Source organism: Lissotriton vulgaris, chromosome 9 (assembly GCF_964263255.1).
Source record: "Lissotriton vulgaris chromosome 9, aLisVul1.2, whole genome shotgun sequence".
Taxonomy (NCBI): Eukaryota; Metazoa; Chordata; class Amphibia; order Caudata; family Salamandridae; genus Lissotriton; species Lissotriton vulgaris.
The window spans coordinates 631578014-631602503 of NC_141697.1; the positions used below are offsets into that span (position 1 = coordinate 631578014).

The window sequence follows — 24490 nt, forward strand, 5'->3', positions numbered from 1 at the left end:
CGGAGGGGGTCCTTACGCGTAACATTTTTTGACAGGGGGTCTTGGCATCAAAAAGTTTGAAGACCTCTGGTCTAGAGAATCAATTTAGTTTTATTGATAATGTTAGGAACAGTAGTATGCAAGTGAGTAGTGGATTTGAGAGTGAATGTGTAAAGTGTTTGTAATCCTCCGGATTTGTTATTGAAGATCACTCACACGACCCCCCCCATTCAATTACTGCCACCACACGAGATGCCCCTCCCCTTCTCCTCCCCACATCTTCGTTATTGTAATGAAAGATGGTTGCCATGGTGACCGTATGCCCGTCTCCACGCTTCACTCACAGCCCCTGCTGTTTCTGTCCCCCGGAGGTGCCACACGCCCACAACCTTCCTTGTTTTGGTTTTTCGGCGCATGCACACTGGAGGTTATGCAAACCCTGAAAATGTAGTTGTGTGTGTAAAGCCATGGGTGTGATGGGGATGGAAAGGTAGGGCATTGTCACCTCTTCTTAGGTTTAAGGTGCTAAGAGAAGCAGGAGGTTTGGAGGACGTTTCGTTAATCAGATTGTGCGTTCCTGACAGACTTCATTAACAAAGTCGCCGTTCATCGTTTCTGAATGAAATTGCATTTGTGTAGCGACGTTGACACGTCTTCATGAAGGAACTTGCGAGTATAATAGAAGACGAAATTAAAAATGTGATTAAACACGCAACGCTGAAAAGCTTTTATTTAAGCCATCCTCATTCTTTCTTTTTATTTTATTTTTACTTGAAGTCATACGTTTTTAAAGTCACATTTAAGGGATGCTTGTTGATACCCCTTTATAACCCTGGATTAAGGGTTATACTGACGCACATCTCTTTAGGACATGAGAAAGCACATTTTGAGCCGGCCCTGGACATCTTTACACAGCCACAAGCAGCGCGTGTTTTTAGTGGCTCAAAAGGCTCCTGGGAGGAGGGAGGCCCGAAGCCCGGGTCAGCGAGGCACGGTCACATGTGCCAGGCGTATTGGAGAGTTCAGCTCGGGACTTCTTAGAAACATTAATCAGGGCCTGTTCTCGCTGGATTAGAGGTTGTTAAAACCGTATATTTCCAGTATGGTCTCTTTGTCAGTCTAAAGGCAGCTCGCAGCCCGTTTCTGACTGGGTCCGTGTGGGGGTTGTCGTCAAGGAATTAGCTGTTCTTAAAATAACCCGATGGAACGGCTCTGGTGGCAGAGAGCAACCCGGAGTCGAAGGGGGAGGGAGGAGGCACATTAGGGTAATAGCTAGAAAGCACATGCAGTCGTGTATTCTGCGCTGGATGTACGGAGAGAGAGAGGGACAGAGAGGAGGAAAGGTGGGAGGGAACACGGCCTGGGGGAAGTTGGCTGGGGAGGGGGAGGAGAAATCCGAGTAAGGCTGTGTGTGGGGAGAGAGAGGGGAGGTGCTGGAGCTGGGGAACAGATGGCTGGGCAGAAATGCGAGTCACGGCCTGGCAGCCGTGAAGTGTGAAGCAGTGGGCGGGGAGGCAGGAGCAAGCAAATGGTAAGGGCAGCCTTTGGAGAGCAAGGCAGGGGGATAGAAGCGCATTCACGAGCATGTGCACTTCTACAAATCCGCATCGTGAACTCAGCTTTGTGGTTTGACTGCAATAGGTCTCTCTGCGAGACCTAAAAAACCACAAAGTCACAAGGTACTCCTGGTATGATGCTGTCCGGTCCGATCTCCCAGTAAGAATGGACCAAACAGCAACGTACCAAGAGAAAGAATACAGAATGTAGAACATAATCAAATTAAAGACAAGCAAATTAAAGGGATAAAACAGTCCTCCACCTAAACTTTTTTTATCCCACTTAAGTTCTTTCGTGTGGTGAGGGTTCAGAGTCCCATTTCGGGGTAGGAAGCGCAATATAAATCCTAGAATACAACAAACCCCTATTCTCGCCCTTACAAATATAAATAACTATCACAACTCTGTGTAAAAAGGGGCAGCCATCCCTGGAATCAACTTCTTGGCGCACGCTGGGACGACTATGCGAACACTACTTACCCAGCGTAGCATTCACTGCTCATCCACATGGCCTTCAATTTGACCGAAATAGTTCGACACGATCAATCCACAACAGTGACAGGGCTCGAGGAAGAATAAACCACAATCCAAGGTAAATAATAAAGCAAAAGAACCAAAGTATCACCCTAAGATAAATGCTACGAACCAACCGACAGCTAAAAAGCTTTTCTTTTAAAAAAACGTCCAAATCAAGCTCCGCCCACATAATGACACCCATGATATTTTTCTTAAATGTGTTGTTAGAGCTTTAATTAAAAAGCTAAAGTGATAACAAATTAAAGTTGAGACTTTGAAAGGTGCCATGATACGTCTGTACAGCAAATAAACATATTCATTTTCTTTGAATTACCTGAAAAATGACGGGCCTGATCCTAAGATGGACGCAAAATGTGCACATTATTTGTTTGAACTACGCCGGCTGTAGATTGTCCGCCTTCCGTTTCCACAAAGTTGAAAGGTCAACACAACGTAGGTGCATCAACACCCGGCACGAGAGGAGTCCACTTCAACGCTTTCATGGGCTCCTCCAAGAAGCACCGCAAGGATGGCGAAGAACGCCACCGCGAACACAAGAAACACAAACACCGGGACAAGGAGCGCGGGGCCCGTAAGCGTTCCCGGGAGCGAGGTGGCCGCGACCGAAAGACTAGTCGAGGGGCATTTGCTGCCGTTGAGGGGGGCCCGCCAGTGTCCGCTGTCACTGCCCCGGTGAGCTCCAGTCGGAGGTTAAAGAAGGAAAAGCCAGACCCGGGATACGAGCAGCAACAACAGGGTGAGAATGATTAGGTGTCTCACTCGGCCTAATGGGTGTGGAATGTATCTTCCTTACACGTATTTAGCGAGGTCGTTTTGGCTGATGCTCGCCCTGGGTGAAGGTTGCAGGAGCAGCACTAGAGCGATACGAAACGACAGAAAATCCATGTGTTTATGAATAGCTGGCACTGAATCCTTTATAAGTTTCTTTACAGCTGGTGTTAAGCGGTACCGGGTACGTATTTTCGAAGCGAAGTTCAGCTAGTTGTTAATAAGTCACTGAGAATTTTAATTCCACGTACACTTTCTCATTGAACGTGTAGCATGTGAGCTGATAATAAGCCTGTAATGAGGTGTGTATCGCGTCCAGTCTACCTCTGAGCTTTCAAGTGAATGAAACCTGCGTCTGTTTTCGTGATTGTATAGCAGGTGCGCTTGACGAACACTGAAGTGAATCTTTGAGGGTCTGTACAATATGTTACGGACTTACGAGGGTTTTGAGGTGTACGGCAACCATATACAAAGCCTCTGAAATGGTATAGTCTGCGAAAGGTTGGCACATTCCCTGCGTGATTACGGACGATATCCAACTCTTTATGTAATGAGTGTTTGTAGAGCGCACATCTCACTCAAGAGGGTATCCAGGTGGTAAAAAGAAGGGACTGTGTCGGGTTTAACAGGTGCCTAATGGAAATCATACTTTGTACACCTTAAAACTCCTCCGCCCCTTGTGCCTATTTCATCCTGCCCCTACCCACAACTGTATTCATCCTCATGCCTCTTAATAGTGTCATTCGTTTTTCTAGCCTGCTTTGTTGTTGATTAAATATTTTTGCACATGTATTCCTTTGCTGTTCCATGTTGTTACGTTGATAGTCTTTCCTATCGCGCATTGTCCCCTGTATTTCCCCGGGTCCCTGCTGCGCGACTTACCTTATATGTAACGTCAGATGGCTTGGCCTGTGACAGTTGAGCCGAGTTGACAGTTATGATGAGAGTTGGTCTGTCCATGTTGTGAGCTGGTGACCGGAGCGCTGCCTTGTGTACCGGTGTGTCATTTATATGAAGAATAAAGCACGTTTTAATGCACTCGCCTTGAGCATTACTTAACAATTTTGGCGACGAGGACGGAACGACACACCGAAGAATCTACAACGGGAAAATTAAGTGAAACTGAAGAAGAAGGCAGCGCGAGGCATCGGGAGAAGGGTATGGACATACACAAACAATGTATGAGCAGAGAATAAGCGCTGTCACCGGATCTTTAAGATTAATGATTGAACTTTGGGTGTTCGAAGGAAACAAATAAAAACTGAGGAAGACCTGAAGCTAAGGAGTTGGCATCTGCAAAATTGAAAATGAGGTGAGCCGCGAATGCTGGGTGAGGTAGAGTGATCGGTGAGGGAACACAGTTAATACCCTGTAACCGTGAGTGAAACTGATTTGAGAAGACTCGTCAAGCGTGTGAGGAAAAACTCGCCTCAGATCTCCAGCGCGCATCCGGAGTAAACGTGATGACGTAACTGACGTATGGGGGCCATATTGAGTGAGGAAGTCACCGAGCCAGTTACGTGAGTGAGGGAAATATTAGCGTGAGGTGAAACTGAAATGAAGCATTAACAGCACCGCGCAGTTCTTTATAAATAAAAAAGAAATAACAGCACGTGTGTGGAGAAAATACATGTAAGAATACTTGAAACAAGAAATTTAATGAGAAACTTCATTGGAAAAAAAAGGACTGTATTAGGTTACAATAAAATAAGAACTAGATTTTAAGAGGTCCATTTAACCCCTTCGCTGCTGGCCCGTTTCCGCCGCTGTGCGGTAAACAAAGGAACAGGGGCGGGCCATGACGATACCAAGCCGTCATCAGCACACGAGCACTGTAGTGCATGACGGCTGGGTATCGTCATCCGCATACAAGGGGTTAAGGGAAGATCACAACTATTTCAAAATGGCAACAGGCAACTTATACAATCTACCACCCCCACAATCATTCTTAAAAGGTAAAGGGGAACCGGAAATAAAATGGGAAGAATGGAGAGAGTTCTTCAATAATTACATAACGACTTTTGACAAACCAGAAGAAGCTTTACCACCTGAGGAAAAGAAAAAGATACTGTTACACTGTTTAGAGGCAGGTGGCCTGAAGGTGTACAACATTACAAAAAAAACACGTGGCGTAAATGAAGGAGATGTGTTCAATAATACCATGGAAGACTTGGACAATTATTACAAGCCAACTGTGTGTGTAGCCGTTAACAGATATACATTTTATAGGAGTAAATAAGGGAAGGAAGAAGGTATATAGAAGACTATGTCTCCGCTTTAAAAAATTTGGCTCTGACATGCAAATTCAAGAACATGCATGATGACTTGATAGGAGACCAAATAGTAATGTGTGCGCTAATCCCGACATACAGGACGCATTATGGGCTAAAGGAGAGAAACCACTCAAGGAAGTAATTGAAATAGTGAAGAAGAATTAACGGGTCGTTGTGCAAAAGCAGTCATAAAAGAGGACGAGAATAAAAAGGAAGAAACAGGAATAGTAGCTAAAGTAAGCGAAAGTAGGAAGAAGCACTTAATAAGGAAAAATGTAAAGAAGGAAGATAATTATACAAAAAGTGAAACTAGAAAATACAAAGATCTGAAATGTTTCAGATATGGGAGCAAAAAACACTTGGCAGATAATTGGGGATGTCCCACAAAGAACAGTAAATGTACCCAATGTGGACTGATGGGTCATTCTCAGAAGATGTGCTACAGGAGAGTTAAGGAGAAAATGAGTTATGTTGAAGTGAGCGAGGAAGAAAATCAGAATCTTCGGATGAGTCAGAATACAACCTATGTGTGCTCATCATAACAGAAGGAGATACCAATGACAAGGAAGAAGAGTATGTAAAAAACACCTGAGTGTGTCATCACCATGGGTGGGGTGGACATTGACATGGTTGCTGATTCTGGGTCAGATTGCACAATTGTAAACAAGACTGTGTGGAAAAGTAAATTGGCAAGAAAACTAGAAGAGTTAAAGGAATCAAATTTAACCCTTAAAACATACACAGGTATGTTTTCATTGACCTGGTTGATGCAGAGAGATGGAATTGATTTTCCAAGGGAGAAGTACCTGGAGTAAGGTATACATTTTGAAAAAAGGAATTTCGGTACTGGGATGAAAAGAGCAGAGTAAATTAGGAATAACACTAAATCCCAACAATTCTCAACAAGTGAGTTGGTTGCTTCAAAACGGAAGAAAACAATATAACCATTCTGTGTTGTTGAGCGAGAGGACTTCACAGGCCAAGGGCAATGATGGATGGGAAAAAAACTGCAAGTAGAGCTGGAAGAACAGGTGAAGCAACTATGGAAAACAACAAAATAAAACTAAGTACTTACAAGGAAAAAAAAGATGATAAACACGAAAGCAAAGAATGCAAGATCAGGAAAGGTAAAGGAGTAAAAGTGGAAGAGAGTGAACTGGTTGAAAAGGGACAATGTATACCAGCACAACTCAAGGGGAAAGAAGAGGACTTGTGTCTGGATGAACTAGAGTGCAACAACAAAGTGGATTACTATGTCTGGCTATATATTGTGGAGTCCGAGAATGAGGGTGAAGAGACACTAGAACACTTATATCATCTACACCCTAAGGTAGATTTTGAGATGAGCGAAATGCACAATAGGTCCAGGAGAGAATACACGTACAGCAGTAAAGTGGACTCTGCCGACTCTTTCTGTACAATTCAATCGTCCATGTGGAAGGAAGGAAAGGTCCTAGAGGAAGTTTTTACTGATGAAATGGATCCTAGGGTCAGTAACATCACCGGTGGTCCTAGTACTGTGTGCAATCCTAAGGAAGAGGATTATCTAGCGAGTGACACAGACCAGCGTGAAGAAGGATGTGCGAGTAAGAGTCATCTCGTGCACAACAACATGAAGGACTACTATGAATGGTTGTACTAAGAGGAGTCGGAGAACGGGAGTGAAGGGATACTGGAACACCTAAAGCGTCCACACCCAGAAGTGGATTTGGAAGCGAAATTGATGCAAATTGAGTCTATAGAGCAGCACAAGTTCGGGGGATTTGAGGACTCTGCCGACCTTTTGTGCGGAATTAAATTTCAAACGTTGGACAAAGATCAGGACTTGGTGGAAGCCATTCCGGATGGTATGGACCCTGTCGACAGGGACAACACCAGTGAATCGGTAATTGAGAACGATGAGAGGGACGATGTGGGACTTTACACAAATGATTACAACGAGGAAGAAACCAGTCGCACGGTTGACATGAACGTCTGGTGGTCAGGTTTATAAAGTACAAGGACTTCGTGTTTTACTTCAGTTCATGTTTTTTTCCTTTCTAGGGAAGGAGATGTGTTACGTTGATAGTCTTTCCTATCGCGCATTGTCCCCTGTATTTCCCCCCCCCCCTCCCCCCGTTCCTGCCACGTGGCTTACCTTATTTGCATATGTTGTGTCAGATGGCTTGTCCTATGACAGTTGAGCCGAGTTGACAGTTATGATGAGAGTTGGTCTGTCCATGTTGTGAGCTGGTGACCGGAGCACTGCCTTGTGTACCCTTGTGTCATTGATATGAAGAATAAAGCACGTTTTAATGCACTAGCCTTGAGCATTACTTAACACATGTATACTAGCTGAATCTTGAAAAGCGCCATAATACTATTTGGTTCACTACATAGACATTATAAGTAAATAAACCTATGATAAATTATATCTCACCTTCAGCGTGGTGGAGGTCAGCCGCTGAGGGCTTTATTACTACATTCAGCAAGATATTTTTGAAGTCCGAGTCGGTGTATAATACCAGTTAATTGAATCTGAACATGTGAAGGCGTTGCATCCCGTGTACAGCCTCATACTTACACGTCTTTTCAGTATGTAATTTGTACTTGTGGTATTTGACCTTCTAAATATCTCATTTGTTATTGACAAGTCTGGCCCTGAACCGTTGTGGTTTACACAAATCACATAATTAGTAACAAGCCTTCATTATGTTCCTTTAACCATGGGCATCTCTATATTGAACCTGCTAGCATTAGTGCATGGATACTGCAGAAATGCTAACTAAATCGTCAAGTTTTAATTTTGTATTTTACAAAACTTCAGCTAGTTGTTTCTGAGCACATAATGAAAGGGTGGGCGTTGTCCGCATTGATTCAAATGGTTGTTAACCTTCAGTGGCAGTAGTGCAGCATATTCACAATATCTTTAGGCAGTTTAGGTTACAAAGCGGCGAGTGGCCGTCATGGAGGATGTTTGACCTTATTTGGAGAGGAAATTTTATGTGAATGTTTTTTGTTTTTTTGGGAAGGGGGACCTTTTTGTAAAGTTGAAGAGAATGGGTTTGAGTTTCAGTTTATTATTTTGCACCCATTCAGTCTTGGTCATTGGAAGGTTGATTGAGAAGTAGGGTACCCCTACATAGCACAGTAAACCTGCTAGCTAGTAGGGAGAATTACACAAGGGGTAAAGTCTGGGTAGGTAGAGGTATTGGTTTCAATTGGAGTCTAACATTTCAGGCTACTATTTCACATAAAGAAACCTAAGTCAAGTGCACTAATCCTAATCTATACACATGACCATAAGTATGTATTGTTTCCACAAATAACTTTTTTATTTCAATTTCTTAAAGGCAATGTATATGTTTTGTATTATAAATATACGTATATAAAAGGGCATCAACAGTACATGTTTTTAGGTTTCGCCTATTATCATTCGCTTGCGAATGTAATAGGCGAAAATTCAAGGGCTCGATCGACTCGTGAAACCACTGCGGTTTCTTCACAGTGCATGTGAGTCACGTGACCACAAAAGCGGGTCACATGACCACACAAGCACGCGCATCTCCCTAATCTTTTTGCCACACTTCTCCTCCCCTCGCTCGCATTCCCGCCCCATCCGGCTTCCCTCCGCGCATCTGCCTGCCACACTTCTCCTCCCCGGCTCTCCCGCCCCCATCCGGCTTCCCTCCGGCCATTTCCATGTCTGAAGGAAATCAGCCGGGCGATGACTGCTCTCAGCAGTCGTGGCACCACCGCTGCACTGCTTTGAAACAATTTGAGGACTATCTGCTGGTGGTCCACTTGCAGCCATTCTTCCCATTCACCGAACAAAGCAAAAACCTGGATTAAATAGTAACACAGCTGAGTTTACCATTGTTATGTACTCGGACAGCTATTGAACCAAACGGGCAGCAGTTTCTGCCAGCAAAGCAATGAAAGGCTCGATTCTCCAGGGCCACACACTCAGAAAAGGGACACTTCAGCCTGCCTGGTGACTGAAACAAGTGACCACAAGTTCAGGGGCGTCGTTGCAAGGGAAGGGAACGGCTGCCAGAAGGCAGCGCTGCGCTTTGACAGCTACAGAGAGGCGGCTGCAGTGCCTGTAAACAGGATGCACAGCCGGGTGGGCGCTAGGACACGAGCGGGGGAATCATGCACCGCCTCCAGGCAACAAAGTGGTAACCTAGCGGGCTGTGGCACGGCGGCCAATAGACACACCTAAAGTGGGAGCGGTGCAGGTCAACGAGAAGAAGCGACCCTCGCTCAAGACAAAACATGCTCAATGCAAGTCGAAGGGCAAATCCATTACTCATTTCAAGTTAAATCAGTGGCTTTTAGGAATCAGTGTACGGAGACATTACACATTCAATGCCAGATAAAATACTCCGGTTACCCCTCCAAGCCACCCCAACAAGCACGCTGTCCGTCGGATGGTGGGAGCGCTGAACTACCACAGTCGGTGTGACAAGGGCTCACCGTGAGCAAATTATCCAAGCCGACCGCTTGCACTAGAATGCAGATACTCCGTGCGCCATAAAAGCCAATGTGTGCAGCGTTTGCACCGGGCACCACTCCCTACACGCCCCATGAAGCTTCCCCTACACTCAAGTCTGCCAGCCCCAATGGGTTACCGTGCACGGCTGTCACCTTACACTGTGCCACTCCCAGCCATATGTGCGCTGTTCATACGACCCTAGACTGCAAAACCTCACGCGTCCCTTCTCCTTACCCCGTGCATCGCTTCAAGCCACCCTACCATGGCAAGGCTGCCAAGACACAGCTTCCTGTCACCCAGCACACTCGTGCCGTTCCTGTCGCCCTACAGAGCACTGCCCACAGCCCAGTGGGTTTGCCATGGACCGCTTCCCACTACCTTGCACTGCCACAGTTCTCTGCAAAACAACCTACACAGGGTACCCGAGCACCGCTCCCTGCCACACTAATCTGAAGACTGCCTGCGCCCAACTCCATGCCACTCTACCGTGCAAGCCCACCCTGGACATGGACAGGCTTCTTCGGACACGGCCCCCGTCAGCCTTCCCTGCACATGATACTCAACACACACGCATACACACTCGTTTCTCACCAGCCTGCAGAGACAACAGCTTAAATCAGCACCTTCAGAGGTGGCCAGATGGCGCGCCCCCCTTCTCCCCAGCGCCTTCGGGAGGGGGCTTCAGCCGGGTACCCAGCCCTCCTCGAGCCGCAACAAAGATCGTTGGCACTTTCCTGCAGACATCATCAGCGCAGCACAAGATAAACATAGCAGCTCAACTGTGCCACACAGCGGGGGTGCACAGAGCACACTTCTCCCCTGCACGTTGTCCCTTATGCAACTGCAACTGAAGGATTACATCACTGCACCTGACAAAGCCGCTCGCCGCGGACTGCACCAGCAACTTTGCACAGATCACGCGCCACCATCTGCTGCAAAACTACCACGTTAAAAAAGACAGAGCAAACCAGACCACGTTGCAGTATCACTCACCTTTCACTCGATTTCCCTTTTAAAATGAAATCCCTGGCTGATGCAGGGGAGCTGCCCGGGAGCTGCCGGGGCAGGGGCTCTAGTACGGGTCCGTATGAGCCGCTCCTGATGTGCCGCTCTCGCCTCCAGTCCGCGGTACCCTCTCACGCTCTCTGCCAACAATGAACAAGCACTGGCGTTGCCAATAGGTTTCGCATTTGGAAAGTTGGAGCTATTGGTTTTGTAAATGACATTTTATATTCATATATTGTTATTGACAATGCCAATAACGATATAGAAATATAAAATGTCATTTACAAAACCAATAGCTCCAACTTTCCAAATGCGAAACCTATTGGCAAAACCAGTGCTTGTTTTAATATTTGTTGATTTCTCTATAATTATTGATCCATGTGTACAATATACTAATATACATTAATTGGTCTGTGAAAAACATGTAGATAGACAAAATCACCTGTCTAGAGAACCTATAAAAATACATAAATGTGACAAACACAATGTAGGAAGGTGGATACCTGACTATGGTTACCCCAGATTTTTTGCCTAGTGGTTAGCTGGTTTTCGACTTAGCCTGGGGCCCTGATTAGCAGGATCCCAGGCCAACTATCTGCTCTCTCTGTAAAATGGACTCCATGTACCCTAGGTACATCTCCAATTGGATATTGGGTCACCTTAGCTCCTGTACAGGGTACTATAGGTACCCAGGGCATAGGGGCATCCAAGGCCTACAGCATATCTTTTGCCACCCCTGGCTGGCTATCCAATCTGACACAACTGGCTGATTACTCAGCTGGGGCAAGGTGGTGTAATCACCCCTTGCTTAGATATAGTATACCTATGTCTAAACCTATATCTGGACACATATACACCTATAAGTCACTCCTATGGCAGGCCTTAAAACCAAGCACTCTGCCTCCAGGATTGTTATGTGAGATGGTGCTCTAGCATGAGCTGAGCCTGTCTGCAGCTTTCGGGACCAACTCCCTTAGCTATTCTGGGATATTGCCATACCATATACTCTTAAGTGCATTATAATCCTCGTGGTTACTTGCTAACTTTGGTTTGGCTTTATCAAAACATGTCCTGTAAGGTGTCATACGCTTTGGAATACTACCCCCTCACCAGTTCTGGCGACGGGGGTAGCATTCCACCCTTCTAAAGGGTGAAGACATGTTACTTTGCTTAAACGCGGTTAAATCTAACCAGAGCCTCAGCATCACAAAATGGATGCTACTGCCACAGACACAAGTCTGGCCTCCTGCTGCTGACCGGAACTCCGTTAGAGGAGGCCTGGACAAATGGTATCCTGTCACAGGGAGGTGTTACACCACCCTAGACAGTAGATAGTGGATTGGGGCAGGGAGGGCTGAATGAAACTAGACACTGCCTGGGGCGCACAAGGCGTCCCATGCATAGTCCAGTTCAAACCAGTGCTGGGGCACTCCAGCCCCAGGTCTAGCATGAAACTGGACAAAGTGAAAGGGGTGTAACCACCCCCTTCCTGGGTCCCACCCATAGGAGGGACCTAGCAGGTGATCCAGCCCCTTGATTTGGAATGAAGGTAGGAGCTGTGCCAATGCACAGCAGATCATCCTGACTGAAACGTTGAAACTAAACTCTGGACCCTTCGACATCCTACTCAACGTAGAAGACTGAAGAATCTCCCTTGTGGTCAAGGAGTGGCCACCCTGTGCAAGCAGGCACCATCAGCGCATCAAGACTTCCTTTGCCGTTGCTCCCGCTGGAGCTCGAACGACAGAGACCGACAAGACCTGGACTCCCAACAGCCCGATCCCCAGTCCTAGCAAAGCTTAAACCAGTGGAGGCGACGTGAGACGTGGGACTGGCCATCTTGAAAAGTCGACGAAGTGCTTCCTGTGCAGCTCCAGAGGCTCCCTCAACGCTGTGCTTTGGGGTTTGAGAAGCCCCAGCCCCGAGCAGCCTGTGCTCCAAAGATCACCTCTCCACACTCCGAGTGCTGCGTGGGGCCCTTTTGCACTTTCCCTGCTCGATGCGTTGTCCGGTAGCTTGCCCGTTAGCTAGTGGCCTCTGTGACGACAATCCATCAAAACTACATTGCTGGTCTGGTTGCTCCAGACTGGCCCCAGCTCCCCTGAAAAGGAGCCATCGATCTGACCTTCCCGGTCCGATCAAGAAGACATCTTCGAGTCCTGTGTGGGTTGCCTTTGCCAAGGCTTGGTGACTCTGATTCGAGTACCGACATCGCCAACAGCAAGAGCCTTCGTGGGACAGCTCGTGTTCACCAGCTGGTCATTCTCGATCCTTCCTGGTCCAAGTGGCAGCGGAGACAAACTACTCGACAGCACCTGATCGCAACCCGACATTGCCTGGTTCCCTCCTGTTTCCATCCTGGTCACTGGCTAGTGACCTAGACTCTGTCCCCTCTGCTTTCAGGTACTCTTCATCTTCGATCCACCCTTGGATCCAACCAGACTCTTCTCTCCTGGCCGCCTGCAGCATCTTTTCCTCCAGGTTTTAAACGGAAGAAGTGGGGTGGCTCTAAATTTTCTACCACGGGTCCAGCCTTCTGGAACTCTCTTCCATTGCACCTTAGAACCTGCACCCAGTACCCCCTCTTCCGCAGAGACTTGAAGACTTTCCTCTTCACCCAAGCCTTCCCATCTTAAACGCTTACCTTTCCCTCTCTCCGACCTACCAAGTAGCAATTGTCAGTGAGCGCCAAGAAACCGCCAGGTGTACGAGCGCTATACAAATCCCTTCAAATTCAAATTCAGGCTCCATAGAACTTCACGACGATACCCGACACACTTTGGCACCTATGCACCAGCTTCCTGTGGGTGAGGTAACAATATAACTCCGGTGCTCCTATAGTGGTTTACACCTCTAGTGTCCTAGTTTTAAGTGGTTAAGTTCTAGTCCAGTCGGAAGACTCCGAAACCTATAACTTTCTGATTTTTACGCACCATTGACTTGTATGGTAAACGCGGTTGCCTATAGACACTGCACCCGCATTCTGTGGGCCTCCTATGTCCTAACCTTCGTTAGTCTAGTGTAGGCCCAGCGATTCCCAAGGCCCTATGCCTGTTCATTGTTTGTGACATGATACTTATACCACTTTCTTAATATATGGTTTGAGTGGCCACCCGGCCTATCCATAATTGTGCAGCTTATTGTATGTTATACTGTGTTCTTTGTTTAACGCTTGTGCTTCTGTGCTCATAAAAAGTATAGGGGATTATTCTAGAAATAAATTCATATATTTTGTAATATATAACTTGTGTGATGTCCTTTCATTTGGTATTTAAAAGGATTGCATATGGTAAAACAGCTGGCTCCACATGCCCTCTTGAGTTTAGCCTAAGACTGTTTTTGTCCATGCTACCCCTAGGATAGCTGGCCTATAAGGTTAACTTACAACCAATCACCATAAGGGTCGTTTGGACTGGTGCAAGGTGCTCACTAGAATAGTGAACACCATATACCAGGCCAACTTCTCACACATAATTACCATCACAAAACATGAACATTTTAATAAAGAGACAAATACTAATTACATTCTCAAATAATTTGAGGGCTGGCGGTAGATTGAAACACTACGGGCGTTTCGACTTATACGCCTTCCTCAGGCAGACTGTCACAGCTTTCTCTACAACAAAATAGACCTGGTGTGAACATACAAGTGCACTAAATACCTGAAAATGAAAACTTCTTTATATTATAAGACCAGTTCATGCTTATTTAGGTAAATGATCAGTGTGAATGCTTCCAAGGGAATCTTGTATCTAAAAAAATCTATTAAAAACCAAGTGATCTTAAAAATACACAGAATGCTGCTCATGCAGTGTGCTGATTATATCGAACCATCACAGTGATTGCTAGATCATAATACCTTATAGCCCAATAGGATATAGAAAATGAAAAACGTGCCAAAAGACCACTTGAAAGGGTAATGTTTCTCAATACTATAGTAGGAGGATAAAGATTAACTTATAAATCTAAGTATGTCCTCCACTATAGGTGCTATCAGGGAGCACATATCATTTAATCTCCCAGGTGGTGAACATGTGCACTAATAGGGCATGTGGAAAATGTATACCTAATAATTGTATTTGGCGCTGCTGTTCGAAAACCTTTACTGGACAGGTGTAGCTAGAGGTAGTTCAGTGCAGATGCAAATTGATACCATATCTGGAAACAGCTAGACATTAATCTGTGGGTTCGAAAAGTAAGAATTTCTTAAGAAATTGCAGGTAATTGGTGTTTGAGCTGTCTGCTAAACGCATCTTGACGGTTTCATGTCCTTGGAGCATGGTGTGAGAGCGGGGGTATTATTTACAGTTTATAAACATAAAATATATTTTATTGCTATTAATATTATTATTGAGAGGTCGTGTCCACCCATGATTTGAGGCCATGATAAAGGGCATGGTATGAGTTTTGATTGCTGTTGAAGCAAACACATTGGGTCATAAGATAGGAATAGTAAGCGTGTCTAATATTGTTGGGGTGGCGTAGTTATTTGTTAAGTGATGGGTAGATGTAGCTGATATTGATTGGGTGAAGAACACAGTTTGAGTTATTATGAGAAAGGGAGCACATGACCTATGGGAAGTAGAAATAAGCTGTTTCTTGAGAGAGGTGGTTTAGTAATGTCCTTTCAAACTGCAGACCAAAGAACAAGTGGTCCTGCATCATTTTGTAGGCCATAAAAATACTGGGCCACATTGTGCCATGTGGTTTTGGTTGCCTGGCTTTTAAAATGTAATAACATGAGACTGTGTCATGTTGTAGGGAAATATCTGTTATTGATATCCGAAAGGTTGGCCACTTTGATTTGTTCACAGTTATAGATGTGTATTCATACAGCTCTGAGTAACAATTTATGTAGTCCTGAATTGGGTTTTAAGTCGTATGTGTCATGGTGTATTAGACATTTTATGGCAGATTGCAAAATATGAATTGTTTTATTACCTTATTGGCATATCAAACTATTAACCCCTTCGATGCGGCCGCTTTTTTTCCCGTGTGCGGCCGCCGGCCGAACACGGGCGGGCCATGACGAACCCCAGCCGTCATCAGCACACGGGCACCGTAGTGCATGACGGCTGGGGTTCGTCACCAGCATGGAAGGGGTTAAGTTAAACGAAACCACTGTTGCCTGGCTGGGGCAGTAGTTTTGATTGAGTAGGTATAATGTCTATTTTAGTTGGATCACTGTAGTGAGTATAACGTTATAAGATTTGGTATTTATTGCACCCAATGATTTGCACTGTTTCCCCTTTCCTGGGATTCATATGCTTCCCAGTTATTATAGTTTGCTGCATGAGAAATCTTGGCAAGAATCACTTCTTGTTGCTGAGAATGATGAAATGTAAATGTAAAAGTACATGTATTTATATAGCGCAAATCACTGACCGAGGTCGGTATCTAAGCGCTTGCTTAGGGAACCCGTCCTGGTATTCCCCTGTGAGATAACCCCGGCAGGGTATCCACAAGGTGAAAGCCAGGCATCCCGTCGCGAGGGGCCGTTGTGGAGATTAAGCAAGCAAGCTATTGCCCAGAGTCGCAGAGTGTGAACCCGTGAGTCGAGAAGGCACCGGAGCGAGAATTATCGAGTCTGTGGAATTTTTTAGGCCAAGACCCGCCGAGGCGGGGAATTGAACCCTGGTCCAGGGCCGATCTCAGCTTCCGGGTCTGCCGCCTCTAACCCCTGAGCCACGCTCCATGAAGAGCATGGAATAGCTAACACCTTTCGCCTTGTGCAATAAAGTCTTCACCCTACCATTTCCTATACAAGGAAACCTTGGTAACAACCTTCTCTCAGAACCTGTAACGTTACTGGTGTCCATGTATGTTACTGTTATGTGATTTTAGTTTTGGTCCATTTATGGTCACAAGATCTATGCAAATCAGTGAAATTAAAAAGCGGCGTTTCCATACTTCTGTTACTCAAATACACCTAAGTGAATACTTAAGAGACAGAAATGTCATGGGTGCTATTTTACCTCTTACTCATAGAAAACGTAGTGAGGGACTTTCAGTCTTTGTAACACACCTTCATGGTACCCTTGTCTTGTTTCCTTGATAGAGCAATTGTATGCTTAAAACTGTTACCGTGCTTCGTGTATTTTATTATAACTCCAGTTGTTAGTCATACACAGAGAAGGAAACTATTGCCAATGTTAATGTCAAGATAAGCAATTCATCTCCAAAAAGAAACATCCCTTCTCTACGAATTAAGCATTCTAATCATAACATGAGGAGGTTCGAAAACAAGTACCAGTGCATGGTTATGCTAAAGTCTAATTGCTTCTTCTGACTAGTGGCCTGTCCCATGCCTTTTATTGAAAAAGTTGGTGTACGTCTCAGGTCTTCAACAACAGAAGAACAATTAGCTGAGAACACAGCATGTCTACCTTTTTAACTACCTAATATTGGATTCTGAACGATGCATCTACCTGCTGATTCCTCACATTTTGAATATTACAGTACACCAGCATTCCACAGAAACCTTTTCTTCTCAGCTCTCCCACGTCAAAGAAAACCCCACAATGCACATGGCTCTGCAGATGTCTCCATGTGACTTCATTGGAGCCATAACAAACCCTCATCAGCATGCAGACGGCAGTTAGTTTTTTCCTAGGCTCTCCTATTTATTAGGAGTTTTGTGACATTTTTTCAGGAAATTGCAACATTGTTGCAGAAAACAAATAATCCTCCAAGGAAATTTGGGTTCAAGCCCTGCAGGAAATGTGAGGGTCAGTTGTCTATCCTTATTAAGATTCTTTGATGTCTTAATTCGGAAAACTACGTTGACGCCTGTTCATCATGCCATAAGACGAACCCCCAAAGCCCTGAAAGAGAGAGGCAAAGCTCTTCATGGCCAAGGCAAGACAGGAGAAAAGAGGACGTCGGAAGTTTTGTCTTCGTTCGAAGTTGCCATCTCCCCATTCCTCCAAGTCATCAAAGAGGAAACCCGAGAAGAAGTTGCGTCATTGTTCCCAGCATTGATGTTCAGGAAAAGAGTCTCTGAAGCCAGTTTCTCCACATCCGAAGTCGCATGAAAATAGAGGTAAGGTGACTCTGGCTCGTCTCTAGCAGCCCTTTCGGCGTCACCGTTGAGTCGAAGGCAGCTTCTGACTTTGCCTGGAAGTTCTGAGCCGGAGGTAGATCCAGTTCCTGCTCCACCTCCACCTCCACCCCCTCCACAGGAGCAGGAGTATCCTACTTTCCTGGCTCCAGGGTCCAACCTTACAAATTTTCTAAATGCTATGTACAGCATTTTTAGCAGGGCGGTGACCTCATCTGGCGCTTCTGCGGGCCCCATGGGTTCACTGTCCTGTTCTTTGGCTGTTTTTCCGGTGCAATATCAGCAGGCGCCGCTCCTGCCATTGACCCAAGTATCCCGGCCTCCTCCGGTGCCGAGGAAGGGGACTCTTTCGCCAGTAGAAGTTCAGGAGAAGTCACCGGCACTGGTTGCACCCTCTCCGATATCGTCTGGATCTGCAACGGCATCACATGATTCAACTCCAGTACCATTGGCCTCTTCTACACAGATGCCGAAGTATTCGGTGCCGTTACCGACGTCACTAGCTCCAGTACTAGCTTCATGTCATTGTTGAAGCCAAGGCATAGATCTCGACTAGAGGTATAGAGCCTTCTTGAAGAGGAGCAGTATTTGTTGGGGGAAAGGGGTCTGGAAGTGGTGGAGAGAACAATAGTGTCCCTTGATCCAGAATTGGAGGGTTTTGAAGTGGCTAGTGGATTAGACACCACCCTAGAATGAGAACTGTTGTCTCCAAAAGGCATTCCTCCAACTGTGGTCACATTGTACCTTTCAGTGATTAGGAATACAACTGATCTGTTGGAATTGTCTCTTCCTTCAATTGAACTAAAATCTAATTTGCTGACAGAAGCACAGCATTCTTCTGCTTCAACATACAAGCTTTTATTGCCTTTTAATGAGGCACTGACTGAGCCTATTCTAGAAACTTGTCAGGAGCCTATGTAATCCTCTGAAGTTTCTAGACCTATTGTTAAGAGATACAAGCCTGCTCAGGGGGATCCTTTTGTTTTTTATCTACTCGTCCTTCACCTGAAAGTTTGGTGTTGTAGGCTTCCTGTTCTTTGAAGTTAATTCGTTGATCTTTTCTGACATGCTCAGCAGATGGGGAGTAGAGTAAATGGAACAGTCTGCAAAAAAGGTGTTTTCCTCTGCTTGCATGGTTTTAAAGTCAACCAGGGCAACCTGCTCGTTGGGACAGTACATTCTTGCTCTGATCGAATCAGCCAAAATAGTTGTCCGAAATTTCCACAGGATATTAAGAAACACTGTGCAGAACTGCTGAACGACAGTCAGGCTGCTGCTTGACAGGTTATTCAGTTGGGCCTGGATGCAGATGATTCAGTGGCAAGAGCGATGGGGACTTCAGTCACTACAAGAAGGAACACATGGCTGAGCGGGTCTTGTTTCTTGCCGAACATGCAGGCTACCCTGATGGATTTTCCATTTGGTGGGTCGAGACTGTTTGGCTCCAAACCTGACTCTGCCTTGCAGAGATTCAAAGACAATAAGGCAACTGCAAAATCTTCGGGCCTTCAATCGCAGCACAGAGATTACAGGGAGTTTCGGTGGTTCCAGGGGTTTGGCTGGAATTTCTCCTTCTATTGATGGTAGCAATGGCAACAGCAGTCACCCAATCCACACTATAAGAGTTATAGAGGGTTGGACAGAAGTAGACAACGAGGAGCAGGCCATCAGCCATATTCCTCCTTAGCCACAGTCAATGTAAAGCAGCTCTAGTTTTGTCATCTTGGAGCATGGTTTGCCGGTGGGAGGATGGCTGTCCCATTTTCTACCACAATGAGATCTATAAACCCGGAGCAGTGGCTTTTGAATATTGTAGAAAATAGGTGCACCCTACCCTTTTTTCAAGAATTTCCCCCCAACCTTTTCTCTGCAACAAGATTCTTGTTCAGACGACCATCTTCTTCTCCTTTAACAGGAGGGCCTAGCCCTCCTTCAAAAGGGCGCAGTAGAGTTTGTTCCATAGGAGAATGTGTTGTCAGGGATCCTAGACCTCCGGATTTTGAACTGGTTCCTCAAGCAGGAAAAGTTTAAAGTGCTGACCCTAGCACAGGTGCTTCTTGCACAGGAAACTGAATACTAGATAGTCTAAAGAAGCCCCACATAGCATGAAGCTGTTCTGTAAGCAATTCTTTTTAATGGATTCTTCATCATTTGGGGGAAAATTTGTTCAGGATCCTGTGGAAAACCATAATTTTAGTGAGTCTAGGTTCCACAATGGTATGCACTTGGTATTTATATTAAACAATATATAAACAATAGCCAACTAACTGGGGATCTAATTTGCAAAACCATAGGTGGAGCCAAAAGAATAGTTGAAGGTCCTGAGCTACAGAAAGTTATCTTTTTTTTGTTGTTTTTTTGCCTCGGGTCCTAATTGCGTTTGCGTACTTAAGTAGCCAGTTATCTTTCTCACTGCCCACATTGCCTCTTGATCATAGCAGCAATCGCTTTGGACTACAGTGATGATAATGTTGTCTAACCTACAGCAAAAAAGGCACCTTGTTATCGACCCTTAAAGTAATCCTCCCATTGGATGCTAACTAAATAGCATGAGGAGCAATTGTGAGGAACAGACCCATGCCCTGTCTCTGGTTCTCCTGGGACTAAAAGATTCCTTTTATTGGTAGGAACTAAATAGGGGCTTCTGTGTCATCCTTATAGCATAGATCCAGGACTGGTGTGCTATCGTCCAGATAGGAAAAATGGTAACCAGCACATACGCTAGCTTGCAAGGAGGATTGAGTTTCTGTGAAGAAGACCACTCCAAAGGAGCAGCTAGACTCTTTATCTGTAATCAAAAGTGTGCCTGGCACTATGACGCAGGAATGGAATACTGGTGCTAAACTCATTTGCGTCCCCATAAGGTACTGCTGTCTGCGTTTTTATACCATTTCTTAAACTGGAGTCGTGCGGCACAGATGCAGTGTCCAGCAGTTCTGCTGTAAGACCTCTCTTGGCTAACATGCGAGTGTTTCGGTTAATCAGAAATCTGAAGTATTGTTTGGAGCCCTGTGTTCACCTAGGTATGGGTTTCACCTGGTTGGATGATTTCATAACTTGGTCTTTATCTCATCTTCCACATTTTAGTATCTAAGAAAAATGCTCAAGATAGTTTTTGGCAACAGGTTTGGGTTACTTGATTTTCCATTTGCAGGGCAGCCGGGTAGGCTATTTTCTTTTATTGCCATTTTATTTATTGAATTCCTTCATCTTAGGATCTCTGCAATACAAAATGTAAAACCATTTCACATATTGTACAAGGTAGGTTAATAAGCTAAGGTGTTAAAGGAAAAGTGATTGAACAGGATAAAGAACCTAAGAGTGGCAGAAACGAAGAATTGTGGGGTAAGCCTGGGATGCTTGGACAGACCTTTTCCTGGAATGGCATAGTTAGACCATAGAGAAGGCACCATTTGTGGACCTCTAAAATCTATCCATTTGGAGTGCGGTAGGTTTGTGAGTTGGCAGTTCTCTATTTTCATGAACTTTGCTCATGTTGGCTCTTTGCTGAGCCCTTCATCTATTGCTCCAGTCGCCAAGCTGAACATTTCCACCCCTAATGACCAAATCAGTTGAAACATGTGCAGTCTCAAGGGCCAGCATAAGTATTTATTTTGATTCTTGTTCTTTCCAGGACTCATCCACACTACTATTTGATGTGATAGCGGTCCTTTTGCCTGCATATAGCTTTCCTGTCATCCTGCTGTTTGATGCCAAGGGTATTCTATCACACTCTGCTTTGCTTTCTTGGCACCCTAATCAATTGTTGATTAGAGTAGTGGAGTCCCTAAAGCAGGGTGCTTTTTGGATCCACTGCTCTCTCGGACATAAGCGAATGAGCAGCTGGCATATAGACTGAGAAACCTTGCCATCCTTTGTGCGGCCCTTTCTCCTCGCTTTGCTGTGTCTTGAATAGGGGTGTTCGAGTTCAATGGTGTGGCTAGCGTGATCTCTATTTCGGAGATACTCCTCATTTTTTTCTAAATGTCCTTTCCTTCTTGGCATCATGATATTGGTTCTCTTAGATTAGTCCTAAAGTTGACCTCTTCAGAATATCTTATTTCAATTAGTTTTTGCAGGGCATTTGATCTAAAATAACGAAGTTATTACTCCTGTAATTGTAGTGGGACCTTTCTGTTGTCTATCATTGTGATATCAGCCTTTGCTGATAGGAGTTCCTCTGCCATCTGTTTGATCCATAGCGGGAAGAGGAGGAGGGGTCAAAAGGCAGCCCTGTTTCACCCTAGCAGGCTGTGCTGTGAAGTATGTGTAAAGTTCGATCATTAGGCTTACCAGATGCAGATTGATATTAAGATTTCCATCTGCCGTAGTTACCTTTGATTCATCAGTTCGAAGGCCAACAAGAAACCAAGGAATGTGACAGGGAGGCCTCTCTCATGATTTGTATATTTCTCGATTGTGTTGTAAGATGAAGACCTCCTCTGCCATTGGCAGGCCTTTGCAAAAGCAGGGCGATATAAGCTGCGCATCTTTAGTCCACGTCTGCACATTTTGGAGAATTTTTTTACAAAAGATTTTGTTTACTGCATCAATTACATTTACTGGTCTGTATGATATTTGGTCATAGCTCAGGCCTTTTTGAAGAAGATTGTAATAGTGGCAGCTTTAATAGTTGTAGATGTTTGAAGCATTCTTTCAGGATTAGATTGGTGCCTGGTGCTTTGTCATCTTTCAGTTTGCTTGTGAGATTTGTTTCAGTGAGAACCTGTATAGAATTTCTTGCACATTTGAGATCTGTTTCGGTTTGAACAGTTGCCTTTGGCCTTTGTTTTGTGGGTCTGTGTACTTACACACAAGGTCTTGTCCTGTAAAAAAATGCTTTTAACTTGTTGAACCCACTTATCTTTAGTTTTCTTGTTCTAATTCTGTGGCTCGACCTCAAGCCATCGTGGTCCAGAGGGCACCCACAATGACGACCCCAACGCCACGCGATATGATGTCCAAAGTTATTCACCCGTGGATAGTGAGCACTGGGTCGAAAGAACGTGGCCGCATCAGCCCCACCAGCGCACCAAAACCTGCAGTCCTCCACTCCGCGATGAAAGCAGAGGAAGGCCTCGGCCAAACGCTGGGGCCCAGGCAATATGTGAGCCAGGTGATCCAGAACTTGCGCCCAGGGATCGTCCACAGCGGCGCTCCCGACTGCCATCCGATATGATGGCCGAGATCGCTTGCTCATCAAGGACGGGCCCCGGGGCATAAGGGTATGACCGGCCCGGCCCCACCGACACCGCAGGCGGTGAAACAGGCCTCCCAGTCCCCCACACCACAGAACAGACAGTAGGAAGGCCCCCGCGGTGGCCCCCAGATCAGCTTCGGAGCGTGGGAGAGGGGGGGTGGGGGTGGGGGGGGGTTGTCCCACTGTGCCAGACCCGGGAGAAAAAGGGGAGGGGGGCATGCGTTTCCCCTCGCGCTCCTCTGCCGGACAAGACAGCCGGTCCCCCGCCCCCCTCACTGGAGATTGGAACCGCCATCAGTCCTTGCTGGAGGTCAGCTTGGCAGAAGGATCCACAGGCTCCAGGACTAGATAGGCCTAGCACCGCAGACGCAGCAGGCTGCGCTGCAGTCCTCGCTGCCCTCCAAACAGCAGGGCAGGTGGGAGAAGGCCTCCGGAGCATACCGGCCCCCTCGTCCGCCTCAAAGCAGAGGGGGGCAAGGGGTGCCCCACCGTGCCAGGCTGGGGGTGGGGGGGGGCACGCATTTCCCATACGTGGCGATTCCCGACCAGACAGCCGGTCCCTGCCCCACTCACCGGAGTATTCAGCAAATGGCTCTCACAGCCGGCGGTCCAGCTTGACAGAATGACCCACGGGCACTCCTCACCGCTGGCGATATGGCCCCAGGAGCGCCAGCTGACTCGCTGGCCAAATAGCAGGGGACATAGAATTTTGGGCATTGAGGCCGCCACTACCAGCTCCGCAGGCAGCGGGGTTCCCGGAGGGCCCCCGGGCCAATCCTGCCCGCCGATCACGGGAACCCACTCGAGCACAGGCGGGCTCTGCCGCGGCGGATCACACAGCCCAGGCCTGCACTGCCAAACGAGAGGCGCCTCAGCGTCGCCGGCGGGACCCCGCTGCAACAGGAATGGCAGGACTCTGCGGGCCGCGGGCTCCGGACGGCCTGAGTACCCGCACCAGCATTTCGGGCACATGAGATCAGCGCCACCGTTCAGGGGATCCGCTTCAGTCAGGTAGGTGTTACGGATGGGTGCTGATACTAGCAGGATGCAAGGCGGATGAAGGAGGGGTCCGGAGCATTCTGTAATGACAGTATGCTGCCGTACTCCCCATTACCCCACTTCACTTTGCACTGCTCCATGCCACAGCACTCAACTCTTCACCACGCCACTCTACACCTCTTTACCAATGTACTCTAAGCCAATGCACTCTACCCCACACTACTCGACTATGCATCACTGCACTCTGCACCCTAAGCCAATGCACTCTACTCTGTACCACTCCACTCTACGCCAGTGCACTCTATGCCAGTCCCCTCGATGCCACTCTACTCTGCAACAATCAATTCTGTGCCACTGCTCTCGGTGGCACTGCACGCTGCACCACTCAACTTTAATCTGCACCACGCTACACCACTGCACACTATGCCAATGCCCTCTACACCACTTTACTCTGTCCCTGCACTTTGTGCCACTCTCCTCTGCCCCACTCTCCTCTGCCCCACTCTCCTCTGCCCCACTCTCCTCTGCCCCACTCTCCTCTGCCCCACTCTCCTCTGCCCCACTCTCCTCTGCCCCACTCTCCTCTGCCCCACTCTCCTCTGCCCCACTCTCCTCTGCCCCACTCTCCTCTGCCCC

General features: G+C 46.5%; 1 protein-coding gene and 1 pseudogene across 2 annotated transcripts in view; both read left to right on the top strand.

Moving 5' to 3' along the window:
- Positions 1-2479: 2479 nt before the first annotated feature.
- Positions 2480-24490, top strand: part of SART1 (spliceosome associated factor 1, recruiter of U4/U6.U5 tri-snRNP) — a 598340-nt gene continuing 576329 nt past the window's right edge. The window contains exon 1 of the mRNA XM_086938291.1: positions 2480-2808. Coding sequence (XP_086794417.1) covers positions 2553-2808 — 256 coding nt within the window. The 5' untranslated portion in view covers positions 2480-2552. The remainder of the gene's footprint in view (positions 2809-24490) is intronic.
- Positions 4026-7106, top strand: LOC147691997 (uncharacterized; annotated as a pseudogene). The gene has a single exon (XR_015299901.1). The product of XR_015299901.1 is annotated as an uncharacterized LOC147691997 (transcript).